Source organism: Myotis yumanensis, unplaced genomic scaffold (genome assembly GCF_028538775.1).
Source record: "Myotis yumanensis isolate MYYU_CA2020_CCGP unplaced genomic scaffold, mMyoYum1.0.hap1 SCAF_2, whole genome shotgun sequence".
Taxonomy (NCBI): domain Eukaryota; kingdom Metazoa; phylum Chordata; class Mammalia; order Chiroptera; family Vespertilionidae; genus Myotis; species Myotis yumanensis.
The window spans coordinates 157,495,861-157,512,897 of NW_027223753.1; the positions used below are offsets into that span (position 1 = coordinate 157,495,861).

At 34.6% G+C, this 17,037-nt stretch overlaps 1 protein-coding gene across 5 annotated transcripts in view; it reads right to left on the bottom strand.

The window, feature by feature from the left end:
• GSK3B (glycogen synthase kinase 3 beta) overlaps positions 1–17,037 on the bottom strand; it is a 189,089-nt gene that overhangs the window by 59,887 nt on the left and 112,165 nt on the right. For all 5 annotated transcript variants that reach the window (XM_070406268.1, XM_070406270.1, XM_070406269.1 and 2 more), the window contains 3 exons: positions 10,496–10,626; positions 6,640–6,746; positions 1,895–1,992 (listed from right to left, as the gene is read on the bottom strand). In XM_070406268.1, coding sequence (XP_070262369.1) covers positions 1,895–1,992; positions 6,640–6,746; positions 10,496–10,626 — 336 coding nt within the window. The remainder of the gene's footprint in view (positions 1–1,894; positions 1,993–6,639; positions 6,747–10,495; positions 10,627–17,037) is intronic.

A 17,037-nucleotide genomic window follows, 5' to 3' on the forward strand; every position in this document is an offset into this window, starting at 1 on the left:
AAAAAACAAGTGTAACTATCTTAGTGGTCTCAGGTACAAGCCATAAGAAATTACATGGACAGCAAAGAAGATTCTTGAATACACACTGATCTTTTCAACCACACTTGCATAAACTGATATCTAACAAAATCACCTTATCAAAAGTAACATTTTTATAGAATGAAGTACAAGGATTTCAAAGTACAGTGGGGCCTTGACTTACGGGTGTCCCGACTAACGAGTTTTTCGAGATATGAGCCATCTCTCGGCCGATTTTTTGCTTTGAGTTGCGAGCTAAAATTCGGGTTACGAGCCAGCTTCAGATACCCCACCGCTAGTTGGCACAGCGAACGTCACAGTGAACGCCACAACATCAGCCCAGCATTCAATTCATTATAATGGTGAAAATTGATTTGACATACGAGTAATTTGAGTTACGAGCTCCGTCACGGAACGAATTAAACTCGTAAGTCAAGGCCCCACTGTAATTTAATTACCGTCCTGTGTATAACTGGTAAAAGCTACCAAGGAGTTATGGCTCATTACAATAAAACTGAACTCAAGCTGTGCAGACACAGAAAGTAGCCATCAGAAGCTCGAAGTATTCAAGAAAATACTGAAAAAAACATCTGTTAGGAATGTAACTAAGAAGGTTCTGGCATTGGATGGAGGACTGAACTATGACCTCTAAGGAGGTTTTTCAATTTTTCACTTCCAAGAAAATCCTATATAATAAAGGCCTAATATGCTAAAAGTCCGGTTGTCTGTTCCACCAATCAAAGCATAATATGCTAATGATATGCTAAGGCTGCTCAACCGCTCGCTATGAAGTGCACTGACCACCAGGGGGCAGAAAGTCGACCAGTCGCTGACATGCACTGACCACCAGGGGGCAGACGCTCCAACAGGTAGGTTAGCTTGCTGCTGGGGTCTGGCTGATCAGGACTGAGCAAGACAGGCCGGACATGCCCTAGAGCCTTCCCGTGGTCCCTCCCTGGCTGGCCAACCTTCTGCATCCCTCCCTGGCCCCGACTGTGCACCGGTGGAGGTCTCTTGGCCCAGTCTGCTCCCTCTTGCAATCCGGGACCCCTCAGGGGATGTTGGAGAGCCAGTTTTGGCCTGATCCCGCAGGCCAGGTCAAGGGACCCTATGGTACACGAATCCGTACACTGGGCCTTTAGTCAATAATAAAGTCAGTAGGAGTTGCTGCTTTTGTCAACCCATAACCCTAGAATGAATCCATCAAGTGATCTCAATACATACATTTTAGATTTTTAAAAAGAGGGGTTGGAAATTCTTTAAGAGCTCAAATATTAAAAGCTTTTAAAATTTACATTTAAAAACTCAATTATAATCTCACCCCTACTGTTCTTAAGATAAACATTAATTCCAAGTTATAATATTTTGAATCTGGTGTTAATGAAAGTGTTGATAGACCTAATAAATAACATTGTAGTAAACCTATGATCAAAATTCTGCTTTTATCTGTGTCCTCATACATGTAGATATTCAGTCTTCCACTTTATGAATATTTATGTATTAAATAGATATAAGCATCTCCTATGTATTCAGCAAAGTACCAGGAAGAGAGAGTATATGGTTAGAAAAAACAGACATGGCTTGTTTTTATTCACTTTATATACATTTAGTGATCTTCTAGTTTTTAAGTACTTTAATTAACAGACGTATCCCTTCTTTGCATCAGAAATCCAAAATGGCTTTTCCAGGATCATACAACAGAAGAATAACTCAGAGCCCAAAAGGCTGTGTTCTTACACTTCCTCTACAGCAGAACTTGCTATGTGATCTTCAATCACCTTCTCCATTTTTTTTAAGTCTTCCATGGGTGTGTGAGTGTGTGTGTGTGTGTTATGCATTCTTAGAATATAGTAGCAAAATTCCAATTCAACCTCACCTTGATTATTTCCACCAATTGATCCACACCACTGTCCCCTGGAAATATTGGTTGTCCTAGCAACAGTTCAGCCAGCACACAGCCTGCAGACCATACGTCTGAAGAGAAAAACAAAACAAAGGCTTATTAATACTGTGTAGCTTAAGTTGAATTGAAAAATATTTGTATAAATTATTTAATTTTACTTTGATCACAGAAAAAATCACAAGCGAAAGACTGTACAATCTAGAACAAAGAAAAAAAGTCATCAAATTATTCTTAATGCATTTTAAAAATTAAGTATTAAACTTACTAAAGGGGAAATCAAGACCAATCATAATATTCCCCTAAAAGGTAAAGTCTATTTATTATCAAATATCAGGTGTCCGAGTCTTCAACAACCAAGACAGGTAATTACAATATCAAAACATAGGGTGAAATTAGCTACTTATCATACTTAAAAATAAGGCAAGTGACACAATCTCTGCATATTAGCACGTGCTTACAGAGTAGCAACAACCTAGAGTTCAAAATCCTATACACAGAGTTTTAAGTCAATGCAAGTTCTGAGAAAAAAAATTTAGGACTTTAAATGGTTGACTTTTATGTTGTAATATTGATAGAAAAAACCTCCTTAAACATATTACCATTTTAAAATGTAAAAACAGAAGAATATACTTTATTTCACAAATAACAAAATAATTCATTTTTCTAATATATTTTCTTGATTTTTTACAGAGAGGAAAGGAGAGGAATAGAGAGTTGGAAACATCAATGAGAGAGAAACATCGATCAGCCACCTCCTGCACACCCCCCACTGGGGATGTGCCCGCAACCAAGGTACATGCCCTTGACTGGAACCGAACCTGGGACCCTTCAGTCCACAGGCTGACACTCTATATCCACTGAGCCAAACCAGTTATGGCACAAAATAATTCATTTTTAAGTCAAAGTGGAAACCTTAATCCCTGAGGGGAAAAAAACTGTTAAAAATGTAATTAATAAATTGAAACATAACTTAAAGCATACATCTGGCTTACCCCAAAGGGTCCTGGTTTAAATCTATTGCCCTGGAATAATTACTAACAGCATATACTTTCTCTTTAAAAGTGTTACCAAATGGGATGATAAATTATATGGTCACTCTACGTATAACCCACCATTAAGTCTTCCTTCAAGGTTAAGCTAATTTTCAGTTTCTGGATGCCTGAGATTGCTGGGTTTTGTATAAACCAACAATCAAGTGCTTTAGACAGATGAACATAATCATTGCTGGGCTTTCCCATCTATCAGCAGGGAGGAAGAATAGTAAAATGGCACAGGGCAACAAATAATTTAAGAGGTCTGATGTGGTAAGATGCACTATGAAGAGAGAATTGAAAATCCTTACTCCAGTGACTACTTTTTACTAACCTAGAAAAATGACATAAAATTCATTTAAGAAATTCAAGTTGATTTTGTCCAGTTTCAAGTACTGACAACAAAGATACCTATTTTGCAAGCATAGACCAAAACAAGCCCTCCTTGATATATTAGGTAATTGTTAAATAAAGCAAATATGAAGATCTGCTAGGAAATGTTTACTTTACTCAGAGCCTATAGTAATATTAACTCTTAAAATCAAGTGGGAAAATGTATCTCTTTATTAATGTAAATGATTTATTTTGATCTAGGTTTAAAAATATCCCTTTACCTAGCTAATTAGATGAAAGGTAATATGCATTAACTTCTTTCTTCTGTAATACAGAATTCACCTCAGAAGACAAGTCTAGAAAAATTGCAGGGAAATAATTACAATTTCATAAAACAAAAATGGGAAACACTTTCTTAGGCATGATTCAAGGTACAAATATGGGAGACAAGGAGTAAAACATTAAGGAATACTATTGCTAAAAAAAAAAAAAGGAATACTATTGCTTAGTGGTTGTCACAGAAGATTAAATCAAAACATTCAGATGGCAATTATACTAGTGGTCTTCAATACATGTTAATTCAGGCAAATTACTAAAACCAAGATATTTATCATTCACTTTCTGGCAGACACCAAAATCTCTTCTGTTCTTATTACTTCAGAGGACAAATGGATGACATTCTCCAAAAGAATAAAACAGAACTAAACAAAAGGCACAAAAAAGTAAAGTGCTTTGGCACACTGAATTTTCTGGTTATTTGGAGTTTAAGCCAAAACAGTATTCTGTTTCATACTTTAATTCATGGCAAAGCAATCTTTCAAGGCTATCTAGTTTAACAAACTTACTTCACAGATAAGGAAGTAAGTCCAAGATTTGTCCAAGATAAAGCTACTGAATAGCAGAAGTAGGCCTGGATCCCAATTCCAATGTCACTATCATCACAGAATACCTGTTTCTTCACAGGTCTGTAAGCCTATTCCTTATCTTAAAGCAGCCATTTGTTTTCATTCTACCATTTCTTAGTAAGACAATATAATCAGAGCCATCAGTCTTAGCTCTAGTTATATCCAAATATGACAATAAACTAGTCAGAACCAGCTACTCTTTCACTTTAAACATCGTTTAAAATATTTCTATCGTTTAAAATGTACTTGTATTAGTACACTTCTAAATAACTTTGTTTTTGTCTGTTTACAAATATTCCAGAGTGTTAAGAGGCAAGTGGCCTAAGTATAAAAAGGGAGTCCAAATATAGGCTTGTTAGGGTTTAAAAGGCCTCAGGCTTAAGTCGGTGGCATAATGGTGAGTCCCAAGCCTAGAAAATCAGAAGTTAGAATCTGGCTTGAGCCATGCAAAGGAGGCTACTGGAAAACAGGTACTCCAAACACCCAGAGAATTGGTTTCTAATAGAGAAAACAGACTACACTGTCCTTTTTTTGTCTGAGAAGATTCCAAAGAACTTCTGGGCACATGGACACTTATAGAAGTAATGCACTTAAGAGGGTCAAATGTTTATATAAACATGCCTTAATGTGTCAGAAGATGTAGTCATAACTTTCTGAAAAAAGCAAACTGCATTTACCTAGGCACAACTCATCCCAATACCTGGTATGCAGATGATTGGTGTATACTTGAATAAAATACAAAGCAGCTGGAAAATACAATGACATCTCCAAAAATAAAGTGTTGAAATTTGGTCTCTGGGAGAGTCAAGTTAGCAAATACCACAAAAAGAATAGTACCTTACACTTCTATAGTCCTTTCACTAATGTTTTATTAACATTAGTTAATCCTCATAGCCACTCAAAAAGGTAGGCAGAAATGTTAGTAATCCCCACTTTATAGCTTAGCTAAGTAGTAATAAATCTGGAACTCAAATCTAGTTCTACTAAACCAAAATATCCTTATGTGCTCCTTAACATGTCGTATAACATAGCCGTGATGAAACTTTGAGTATTACATATCACACAAAAACACAAATATACTCTCTATCCTTCACAGGTATCAAGTATGGTCTATTGAGCCCAGCCGCGCCCCCCCCCACCCCCCCCACCCCCGAACCTTTTCACTGTTCCTGAAGGGCAAAGCTACTTTCAAAAGAATACTAAGATGCTATCTGCATTCTTCACTGTGTTCATATTTGCACTGGTGGTGTGAAAGAAATGGTGGGTAAAACTGCTGCTCCCTGGGCATTTTGCCCTTTGACATTAGTGTATTTCTGTTTAGTGGTCTTTGTTCATATCCGAGAATTTCTACTTGTATCAAAAGACAAAACTTGTCCAAGTTCTAGGTTTTTCCTAGATTTCTGTTACTGAAGTTTGGGTTTTATTGTTTGTTTGCTTGGTACTTGTAAGCTTTTGTTTCTGTTTTTGACTAAGGAATTCTCTTCTGAAATAATATATAACAATAAAATAATTTTGACCTCCACTTGCACATAGCCTAAGGTTGCACTTAGCTTCCTATTTATGTCCACATGATCATACTCTCCATGTTCACTCCTACTAATAGGCAAAAATAAGATAGAAGAGAATGTTAGTAAAGATTGGAGGAAACTGTCTCTATTCAATTCCTTCTGTCACTAAAAATCTTTCATGAAAACTTCTACAGACTTAGTGGGTTTAGCCAAACTACTAAAGAAAAAGTCAGAGCCCTAGCTGGGTTGGCTCAATAGATAGAGCATCAGCCTGCGGACTTAAGGGTCCCAGGTTCGATTCCGGTCAAGGGCACATGCCCAGGTTGCAGGCTCGATCCCCAGTAGGGGGAGTGCAGGAGCAGTAGATCAATGATTTTCTCTTCTCTCATCATTGATGATTCTCTCTTTCCCTTTCCCTTCCTCTCTGAAATCAATAAAAATATATTTTTAAAAAAGGTCAGAGTTATTTTATAAATATCTAAATTAAAATTAAAGAGCTAATTGAGACAGCATAGTAGGATGTCAACGATATGGTCATTCCATTACTTTCATGATAAACAATGAATGCAAATTCTCCAACTGTTGATCAAGCTCAGAAGTATTTCAGGGGAATTTAAAAGAAACAAAAAGGAAAGAAAATGTATAATTAGGATTTATTTGAAAGTTTAAGTTAAAAACAGAGGTAATCATAAAGAAATCATGCAATCATAAATAACTTTATTACTTATCTGAAAAATCCATGAAACCTAAAAGTAAATAATAATGTATTTAAAATTTTAAATACTATACACATTTTTGCATACCAACCATTAAGAAAAAACACATTTTAGGGTATACCCATCTTTACATTTAAGTGAAAGTATAGATTACTAATACTAAATTACTGAAAACAAGATTCAATTAATAGTTACAAGCCATTTATATTCAGATTCGGTACTTACCTATACTAGAGGTATAATCAGTGGCTCCAAAGATCAACTCTGGTGCCCTATAGTACCGAGAACAGATATACGAAACATTGGGTTCTCCTCGGACCAGCTGCTTTGCACTAACAAAAATAAAAAGCAGAAAAATTAAAAACAATCTAAACCTTAAAACTGCTATCATGCACAAAACTAAATGTTTATCTAAGATTCATGTAATTCCAATCATGTCATACATGAAAAAGAAAATATGAACCATAACTATTTCAGACAAAAGAAACATAATTTTAGCAATATATTAATTTTAAAAGTAACAGTAATTTTTAAAGACTACATCTGTCAAAAGGAAAAAGAGATAAAAAGTCACAGAAGGATAAATGCTTAATTTTTTCTGATCCTCTGGTTCCCTAAATTCCACCCCTGAAAAAGAGTTGAAAAGTAAGAAGTATCCATCCCCACCAAAAAGCATAGTAATGGATTATAAAATATAAGAATGAATACTTTTTACCCAATTTTTTTTAAGGGTAAGAAATTTGCTACTCTTTTATAATTTGATTTCAGAGTGAATATCCTGAGATTTACAGACCCAATCTATTTTTCCACCATCTTAGTCAATTTATTAACTATCTAAACATTCAATACCCAATAAAAAAGACAGGCTCACTTCTTAAGAGCAGAGATTATTCACAGCCTATGCATTGTAACTCTGCTGTCCTGAGTTTACATGTCCTCTTAATCCAACTTTCCTTCCAAAACTTCGTGGCATGTATTTTAAACATTACAATACATTAAAATCAGTTTCTTTTGAGATGTCTCGCAAGATTAACTTGAAGACACACTGAAATAAATTGCTGTAGAAGCTAACTATTTTGACGTGCAATAATAACAAAGATAAATACAGGAAATGAATACGAACAAAATAAAAAGTGAGTAACAAGCAAAGGTAAGAAAAATTTGAGGCAAAGGTACAGAGTAGAGATGAAAGTGGTCACAAGGGTTTCAAAGTTTGAGCTTTCTTTTTTCATTTATTTGTGATTCATGATAACTTTGACCTTAACCTATTCTTCCTTCATCACAAGTTTTGAAGGTCAGAGACAGTTTATTTTTTGACATTCTCCACAAGTACTGACACAAAGCAACCATTTTATAAGTTAATAAATATAATCCCTGTTTTTAGGCTGCACAAAAATTGTGACACTTTTCAGCACTAACTGATAAGACTTTTCTACTTTATAATTTCTTTAATTAACAAGACAGATTCTAAGTTTATAGTCAGAAATTTACTATTAGATAAAGAAGGTAAGATTGAAAACTCCACAGCCTCTAGATTTCTTCACTACTTGATGGAGTTACCTTCTTTCTCTTCAAGTAAGGCTGGCTGTAACTTCCTGCCCTTTAAGGATTGAGCATTCAATATAGTGGTCACATATAGTCCTAAGAAAGCCCAACTAGCCCTTCACCTACTTCCAGGCCCTATTTCATCCAGTAAAGATTTATTAACAAGAGTCATACTCTTTTGTTCAAGTCACCATCAACCTGGCTTATTTCACTTAGCATAATGCTCTCCAGTTCCATCCATGCTGTTGCAAATGGTAAGAATTCCTTCTTTATTACAGCAGCATAGTATTCCATTGTGTATATGTACCAGTTTTCTAATCCAATTATCCGTTGATGGGCACTTAGGCTGTTTCCAAATCTTAGCTATGGTAAATTGTGCTGCTATGTACATAGGGATGCATATATCCTTTCTGATTGGTGTTTCTGATTTGGGATAAATTCCTAGCAGTGGGATCAATGGGTCAAATGGGAGTTCCATTTTTAACTTTTTGAGGAAACTCCATACTGTCTTCCATAGTGGCTGCACCAGTCTGCATTCCCACCAGCAGTGCACAAGTGTTCCCTTTTCTCCACATCCTCTCCAGCACTTGTCGTTTGTTGATTTGTTGATGATAGCCATTCTGACAGGTGTGAGGTGGTACCTCATTGTTGTTTTGATTTGCATCTCTCGGATGACTAGTGACTTGGAGCATGTTTTCATATGTCTCTTGGCTTTCTGAATGTCCTCTTTTGAAAAGTGTCTATTTAGGTCCTTTGCCTATTTTTTGATTGGATTGTTTATCTTCCTTTTGTTAAGTTGTATGAGTTCCCTATAAATGTTGGAGATTAAACCCTTATCAGTGATAACATTGGCAAATATGTTCTCCCATGCAGTGGGCTTTCTTGTTGTTTTGTTGATGGTTTCTTTTGCTGTGCAGAAGCTTTTTATTTTGATGTAGTCCCATTTGTTTATTTTCTCTTTAGTTTCCAATGCCCTAGGATCTGTATTGGTGAATAAATTGCTTCAGCATATGTCTGAGATTTTGTTGCCTTTGGATTCCTCTAGTATTTTTATGGTTTCCTGTCTTACATTTAAGTCCTTTATCCATTTGGAGTTTATTTTTGTGTATGGTGTAAGTTGGTGGTCTAGTTTCATTTTTTTGCATGTATCTGTCCAATTTTCCCAACAACATTTATTGAAGAGACTGTCTTGACTCCATTGTATGTTCTTGCCTCCTTTGTCAAATATTAATTGAGCATATTGGTTCAGGTTGATTTCTGGGTTCTCTATTCTATTCCATTGATCTATATGTCTGTTCTTGTGCCAGTACCAGGCAGTTTTGAGAACAGTGGCTTTGTAATACAGCTTGATATCTGGTATTGAGATCCCACCTACTTTGTTCTTCTTTCTTAGGATCGCTGCAGCTATTCGGGGTCTTTTTTTATTCCAGATGAATTTTTGGAGAGTTCGTTCTAGGTCTGTGAAATATGTTGTTGGTATTTTAATCGGGAGTGCGTTAAATTTATAGATTGCTTTGGGTAGTATGGACATTTTAATGATGTTGATTCTACCAATCCATGAACATGGTATGTTCTTCCATCTGTTTATGTCTTCCTCTATCTTTTTTTTTAACGTCCTGTAGTTTTCTGAGTAGAGGTCTTTTACCTCTTTAGTTAAGTTTATTCCTAGGTAGCTTAATTTTTTGGTGCGATGGTAAATGGGATTGATTTTTTAGTCTCTCTTTCTGTAAGTTCATTATTGGTGTATAGAAATGCCATAGATTTCTTGGCATTAATTTTGTATCCTGCTACATTGCTGAATTCATTTATTAAGTCTAATAGTTTTTTGATGGAGTCTTTAGGGTTTTTTATATACAATATCATGTCATCTGCGAATAAGGACAGTTTTATTTATATATATATATATATATATATATATATATATATATATATATAATCTTGACCTTGCTTTTTAAAAAATCCTCACCCAAGGATATGTTTATTGATTTGAGAGAGAGAGAGAGAGACAGAAACATCAATCAGTTGCCTTCCATATATGCCCTGACTTGTATCAAACCCGCAAGCTAGGCAGATGCCCTGACCAGGAATAGAATCCACCACCTTTCGTGTATGGGATGATGCTCGAACCAACTGAGTCACACTGGACAAGGCTTGACCTTGCTTTTTAAGTTTAGAATTTCTCAGAGGTCATTCCTTTTCAATTTATAAGGAGCTACCTCATGCCATTATTTATCTGGTCATTTTCTTACTGACAGACACTGATAAACAATGCTGTGACAAAAAACCCTGTATATACACTATTTTGTATTTCTAAGGGATTATTTCTAAGAATTAAATTGCTAGATGACAATATCCATTTATAATTCTGACAGAATTTACCCAAACTACCTGAAGCTGCACTAGTCTATAGTCCCTGAATAAACATTACAGTATTTTTAGACTGACATTATAAAAGAAATATATTTTTTAAAAGCATATGGAGTGTAAGGGTGAGGTAGAAAAGGAGGGAAGGGAGAAGAAAAGAGAGCTAGCTTACCTTCCAAAGTCACAGAGTTTTAATACAGCTGTATCAGGGTCCAACAAGAGGTTCTGTGGTTTAATATCCCGATGGCAGATTCCAAAGGAATGAATATAGGCTAAACTTCGAAACAGCTGATACATATACAACTGGAAAAAATAGCAAAAATTAATTGAATAGTTTCTCTCTCAAACAATCAGAATCCTTAACGAGTAAATAAAGTAACAGATAAGGTGAAATGCTGGGGACTATTAGTACTCAATCTTCCTTTAACAAGTTTCATGTCATTTCTATGTTCATTAGCTAATTAAAGTTTCATTAACCATATAATATATTTACACCATCCTCTACTAATTTAAAAAAGAAAATTTTACAATGTGCCTTATAATTTTTTATTTTACTAAGATTGCAAAACAAATCCAAGATGTGTTTTTTTCAAATGGATAAAAAGCTCAGAGGGATATTTCAAATCATGTGACTAATAAGAAAGTTTAGACCAAAAGCCAAGTCTTCAGTTTTTAAGTTCATCATTCTTTAAAAGTACTTGCAGTTTCATCTTCAAAATAATAATTTTCTGAGATGTCAGTCCCAGAGGTTATCGATACAGAGGACTGGAAAAATTCACATGTGAACTGAGAAAATCTATAATCAACGATTTATCAAAATATCAGTGACCCCATTAATAGCATCACTATGCTTCCTATTATTATCCTTAAAAAAATAAGTAGACTTTAAAATGCCATTTAAAAACAGATCCTAGCTGACTGACATAATTTAAAAGAATATTTGTTCAAATTTTACTTGGAAAAAAAGCACCAAGAAACTGGATCTGCATGGAAGAAAGAATCAGACTCTTGACTGAGGAAGAGAGGGACTTTATAAAGAAAGTGAGTACAGCTGACTCTTGAACAACATGGGTTTGAACTGCATGGGTCCACTTATATATGGATTTTGTTCAACAAATATATTAAATAATTTTGGGGGGAGATTTCCTTACTACTGTGAAGCAATCACATCTATAACACAAGGTTACCATAAAGTTATCATATTGTTGCTTCTTATTTTCAATGCATGAATTGTTATAACTAAATAAACTGAACTTCTTTTTCATATTATCTTTTCAATATTTATGCTTAGTGTTAGTAATACATATAATATCTATAATGTTTTGGATCATACAAGAAAATAATGATACAGGTACTGAAAGACAATTTATCAGATGATAAATCTTAAATAAACAGATGATGCAAACTCAAGAGTATCAATAAATGCAGTGTAGTACTGTAAATGTATTTGCATTTGATTTCCTTACTAACATTTTTTCTAGATTACTTTATTGTAAGAATATAGTATATTATACATATAACATTCAAAATATGTATTAATCAACTATATTATCAGTAGGGCTTCTAGTCAATAGTAGGCTATTAGCTAAGTTTTGGGGGAGTCAAAAGATAGAGGTGGATTTTTGACTGGAAGTGGAAGTAGGGGAGGGTGTCAGCACCCTTAACCCCTGCATTAAAGGGTCAAGTGTATCTTAAAGCTCCTGTTTATCCTAAGGTCCATGTTCTGGTTCATTTTAAATTTTTCTGACTACACCTTGGAAAGACTTTTTGAAATGATTCAAAACAAAGATACCAGTGACTTGATAAAAAAACAACAACAAAAACGATAATTAAAGTTCAGATAGAGCATTGTCACAAGGCACCATATTTAGAGGCTATTGTTAAAGACTTTTTAATTCAAGTTAACATGACACCTGCTTTCTTTCCAACAGGCCATGATGAAAACTGCAGACAGGTAATTTCAGTGCATCCTTAACATTATACTGAACTATAGCTGGAAAAGTTTAATGCTTCTTAAAAATGAAGCATAATGTAAAATGTATAGATAAGATCTTCAATTAGGTCAATATTTTGTCACAAAGGTAGAATTAAGGAATTTAGATATTTATATAACTTTAAAAAAAAAATCCTCACGCAAGGACATGTTTCCCACTGATTTTTAGCGAAAGAAGAAGGGAGAGGGAGGGAAGGAGAGAGGGAGAAACTGGCAGACATCGATGTGAGAGAGAAACATCGACAGGTTGCCTCCCTTATGCACCCCAACTGGGGATTGGACCTGCAACTTGGTATGTGCCCTGACAGGGACTTGAACTTGCAACCTTTCAATGCTCAGGACATTGCTCCAACCAACTGAGTAACACCAGCCAGGTCGTTCATGTAACTTTTTAAAAGCTTCATAATTCTAATACTATATCACTGTTCACAGCATCAACCTCCAAGTTCTAAAGCTTACTCTCAGAATTTTAAGAGTTTAATTCACTGCCACTACAAAAAAAAAAGTCCCCATAAGATATTGAGTTCATAGACATTAATTTACTAAAGACAATGATGTCTAGGTCAGCAAGAATCAACAGGAAAAAAAATGTTTTCTTTGCTAAATTTGCTTAAGAGTTTAAATAAGGTTAAAGTATCTTTTTACTATATTCATTCATCTGAAAGATCTACCCTATCTCCCATTCTCTTCACTTTATCTTTTGAAAAGTCAATATAAACACTTGGGTTGCGGGAAACGAGTTAAGTCGGCTCGCGTGAATTGCGCGTACTCCGCGGGAGCCGTCTTAAAATACTTTTTTTTTTATATACTAGCAGTAGAATGCGGGTAACGTATAAATACGTAAACTAAAGTTATCATAATTTTACTGAACGTTGCCATTTGCGCAAAAAAATTAGCAAAAATGGCCCGCGCCACGCACCACCTGTTAGTGCCTGATGAAAGCTACCCGCATACAGTGTGTAAAGAATGACTTTTTATTTGACTCTGTAAAAGTGTATTTATAGGATAACTAAGAGGCTTATTACACTAGAAAGCAATAACAAGATAAACAACTGGTCATTATTCTAAGAACTTTACATGTATTATTTCATTTAACCCTTATGTAATAGGTACAACTATTATTTCTATTTTATATATAAAGTAACTTAGACACATAGGTTAAGCGATTTGTCCGTATCATACATTTAATATTCTGCAGTGTCTTGGGTAAATATGCCTCTTTTTATTACTATTTCTTTATTTTGCCTTATTCTTATTCTATTAACTAAAAGTGCAAAAACATAATTATTAAATAGCTTGATCACTAAGTTAAAAAGACTAGAATGATAAACTCTTAGAAACTCAGATTATCTAGTACATTTTGAAATTTGAGATTTAACAAGTACTGTAAAATCAAGTGTGTTTCACCATTTGTTTATTTAACTATGTAACCACTCTGTGATATACACATTTGTCCTAAATTTCACAAGAGATCATTGAGGCCCATTAGCAGGTTGAACACAATCTGAACCCAGTTGCAAAATTATTAAATCTAACTTCAAGTCCAATGTCTTCTCTCCTCTGTGCTACTAAACCTGTTTAAAACTCATAGAATAACAATTTTATTCATGATTCATAAAAATGCATCCAGCTCTTGTGTACCCAGACCCTATCCTTAAACATGTATTTATTAACTTAAAAAATTTCAAGATCAATGATTTGTCAGGCATCTGTTTTAGAATTGTGTTTTAACACTCAATTATGAAAGCTATTAATCAGAAAAGCATAGGTGCTATCTAACTATCATCAACTATAAAGTCAGGTTCGATTCCGGTCAAGGGCATGTACCTGGGTTGCGGGCACATCCCTACTGGGGGCTGTGCAGGAGGCAGCTGATCGATCTCTCTCATCGATGTTTCTAACTCTCTATCCCTCTCCCTTCTTCTCTGTAAAAATTCAATAAAATATATATTTTAAAAAAAACATACTCAACTCACCCAGAAAACATGAAAGTTAAAGAGTCACAAAAAACTACAATTGCCATTTTGGTAACACATTTGCCAAGTAAGTTCTTATTAAATGGTGAGGTCTGTGAAGGCAAAAGTTACTTAAGGAAAAAACAGTATGTCCATTAACAAGTGACCAGCTGAATAAATTAGGATACAGCCATGCAACAGACTAATATATACAGCTTAAAAAAGAAAGGCAAATAGCTCTATCTGTCTGTCTGTCTGTCTGTCTATCTAGCTATCTATCTATCTCCAGAATACATTTTTATTTTTTCTTTTACATTTTTAATTTTAAAAGCAAGGTAGAAAAATGTATACATTATGAAACCATTTACATAAAAAGGAGATGGAGCGATAAAACAATTATATACATTTATTTACTTAAAAATTTTGAATATTCAATTCTGGGAGGGGTGAGGAATAGGGTAGAGGAAACAGATAACAGCAGCTAAACTTCTTAAACTGCATATATCTTGTTTTATAGATTTTACTTTGGAACTAGGTATTTTCTATTTTGATGGAAAATTAACTTCAAAAAAGCTTAAAACACAATCTATAATAAAAGTAAAATTAAACAAAGCTTAGCAGGCATAATCACAGAAAGAAACTATTCACTGTTTATTTAAAATAGAGAAATTGGACTGTTCATCTAATGCAGTGGTTCTCAACCTTCTGGCCCTTTAAATATAGTTCCTCATGTTATGACCCAACCATAAAATTATTTTCGTTGCTACTTCATAACTGTAATGTTGCTACTGTTATGAATTGTAATGTAAATATCTGATATGCAGGATGGTCTTAGGTGACCCCTGTGAAAGGGTTGTTTGACTGCCAAAGGGGTCGTGACCCACAGGTTGAGAACCATTGATCTAATGGAATGTACCATGGGAATAAAAAAGAGCTGCAAAAAGATCTTCAATTATTTTCAGCTGGTATTGGTAGTGCTGGTATTGCTATCCTAAGACTACTGTATGTATAGTATGGGACAGAACAAGAAAGTAATTATACTGTCATTAAAAAATGGAATTTTTAGTGTAAAGAAAAGGAAATAGATATGGATGATTGTTAAGCCCCTCAAAATTTAATTAGAAAGATAGCCCAGCTGGTGTGACTCAGTTATTGAGCATCAACCTATGAACCAGGAGGTCAGGGTTCAATTCCTGGTCAGGACACCATGCCCAGGTTGCGGGCTCCATCCCCGGTAGGGGGCGTGGAGGAGGCAGCCGATCAAATGATCCTTTCTCTTCGTTGATGTTTTATTTCCCTTTCCTTTCCTCTCTGAAATCAATAAAAATATATTTTAAAAAGAAAGAAAGAAATATCAATATGAACTCAGAGTGTATTTATCATTGGGGTGAATAAAAAGATGCAATTTATCTTTGAAAACAATCATCCACATATTTCCTAGCTCTGTCCACTAAAAAGACTTAAAAACAATAACCAACTCTATGGCAAGTAGCACCCCCAATATCCACACTGCGATCTCTGAATACCATTTCCCACTAAAAGAGTAAGTTCCCCTGAAGAAAAGGCTCATTCCAACTCTGCAAAGAAATGTATAAGATGAACCTAGAGTACTGTCATGATAGAAAGCAATGAAGCTATCAAAGATTACTAAGACTTGTCTAAGAAGCTTTAAAACAAACACAACAACAACAACAAATTACTCCTTGGTCACCTTTGGAGGGTGCTATGGAACCAATAAATTATTATAAATTTTGATAAAGGGAAAAAATCAAATATATATCCTGTCTTATATAAACTGTACCTCAGGGTAATGAAATAGCTGACATGGAAAGTTTCTATTTATGGAACTATTCTAGCTTATAAATTAAGAAGGAATAACATTAAAATATCATTTTATGACCACTAATGAATTAATGGATTTAGGCAATTATCATCAATGGCTACAAGCATCACAAAAAGAAAGATATTATGTTCTTCCTTAGGAAAGCACCCAAACCTATATATGAAATACTCTTGATTCCTACAAAAAAAATTATCTAATGTCAAATTTACAGGAAATACAGAGAAAAATAATATACTACATTGTACTGCAGTAATCCAAGCACAAAATCCAGACCAAAAAACTGTAGGTCAAATGATCCAGTTTCTTTAATAACAAAGTTGAGAGAGAGTGAGAGAGAGAAAGAGAGTGAGAGAGAGAGAAAGAGAATGGGGGAAGGGGGGGGAGAGAGAGAGAGAGAGAGAGAGAGAGAGAGAGAGAGAGAGAGAATATGAGAGGGAGAGAGAGAATGAGGGGGCAGGGAAAGGGGAGAGGGGAGAGGGAGAGATTAAAAGAAACATTAAGAAGCACATACGCCAAGGTTGCAATTAATAAGTAGAACAACAAATTGATCTCTCTCTCTCTCTCTCTCTCAAATCAATTAAAAAATAAAAAAGAAGCAGCAGCACATCTGCCAGTTGCAATATAGGGACCTTACTTGGATCCCAATTCTAACAAATAAATTTTTAAAGTATATATAAGACATATTGGAAATATAAATAACTGGATATTTAATCAGAATTATGCTGGATAAATTCCTAGCCACTCTGTCATGAGTTCTATAAAATAAAAAAGATAACATTGGTATTAGGTACCAAAAATAAAATAACACCTTGAAAGAGTCTATGCATATTTAAAATTATCAAAAGTTGAAACTTCAGCTACAGACACAATGTATATGTAAGTGGCAATAAAACATTGAATCTGATCATACTTATAACTATATT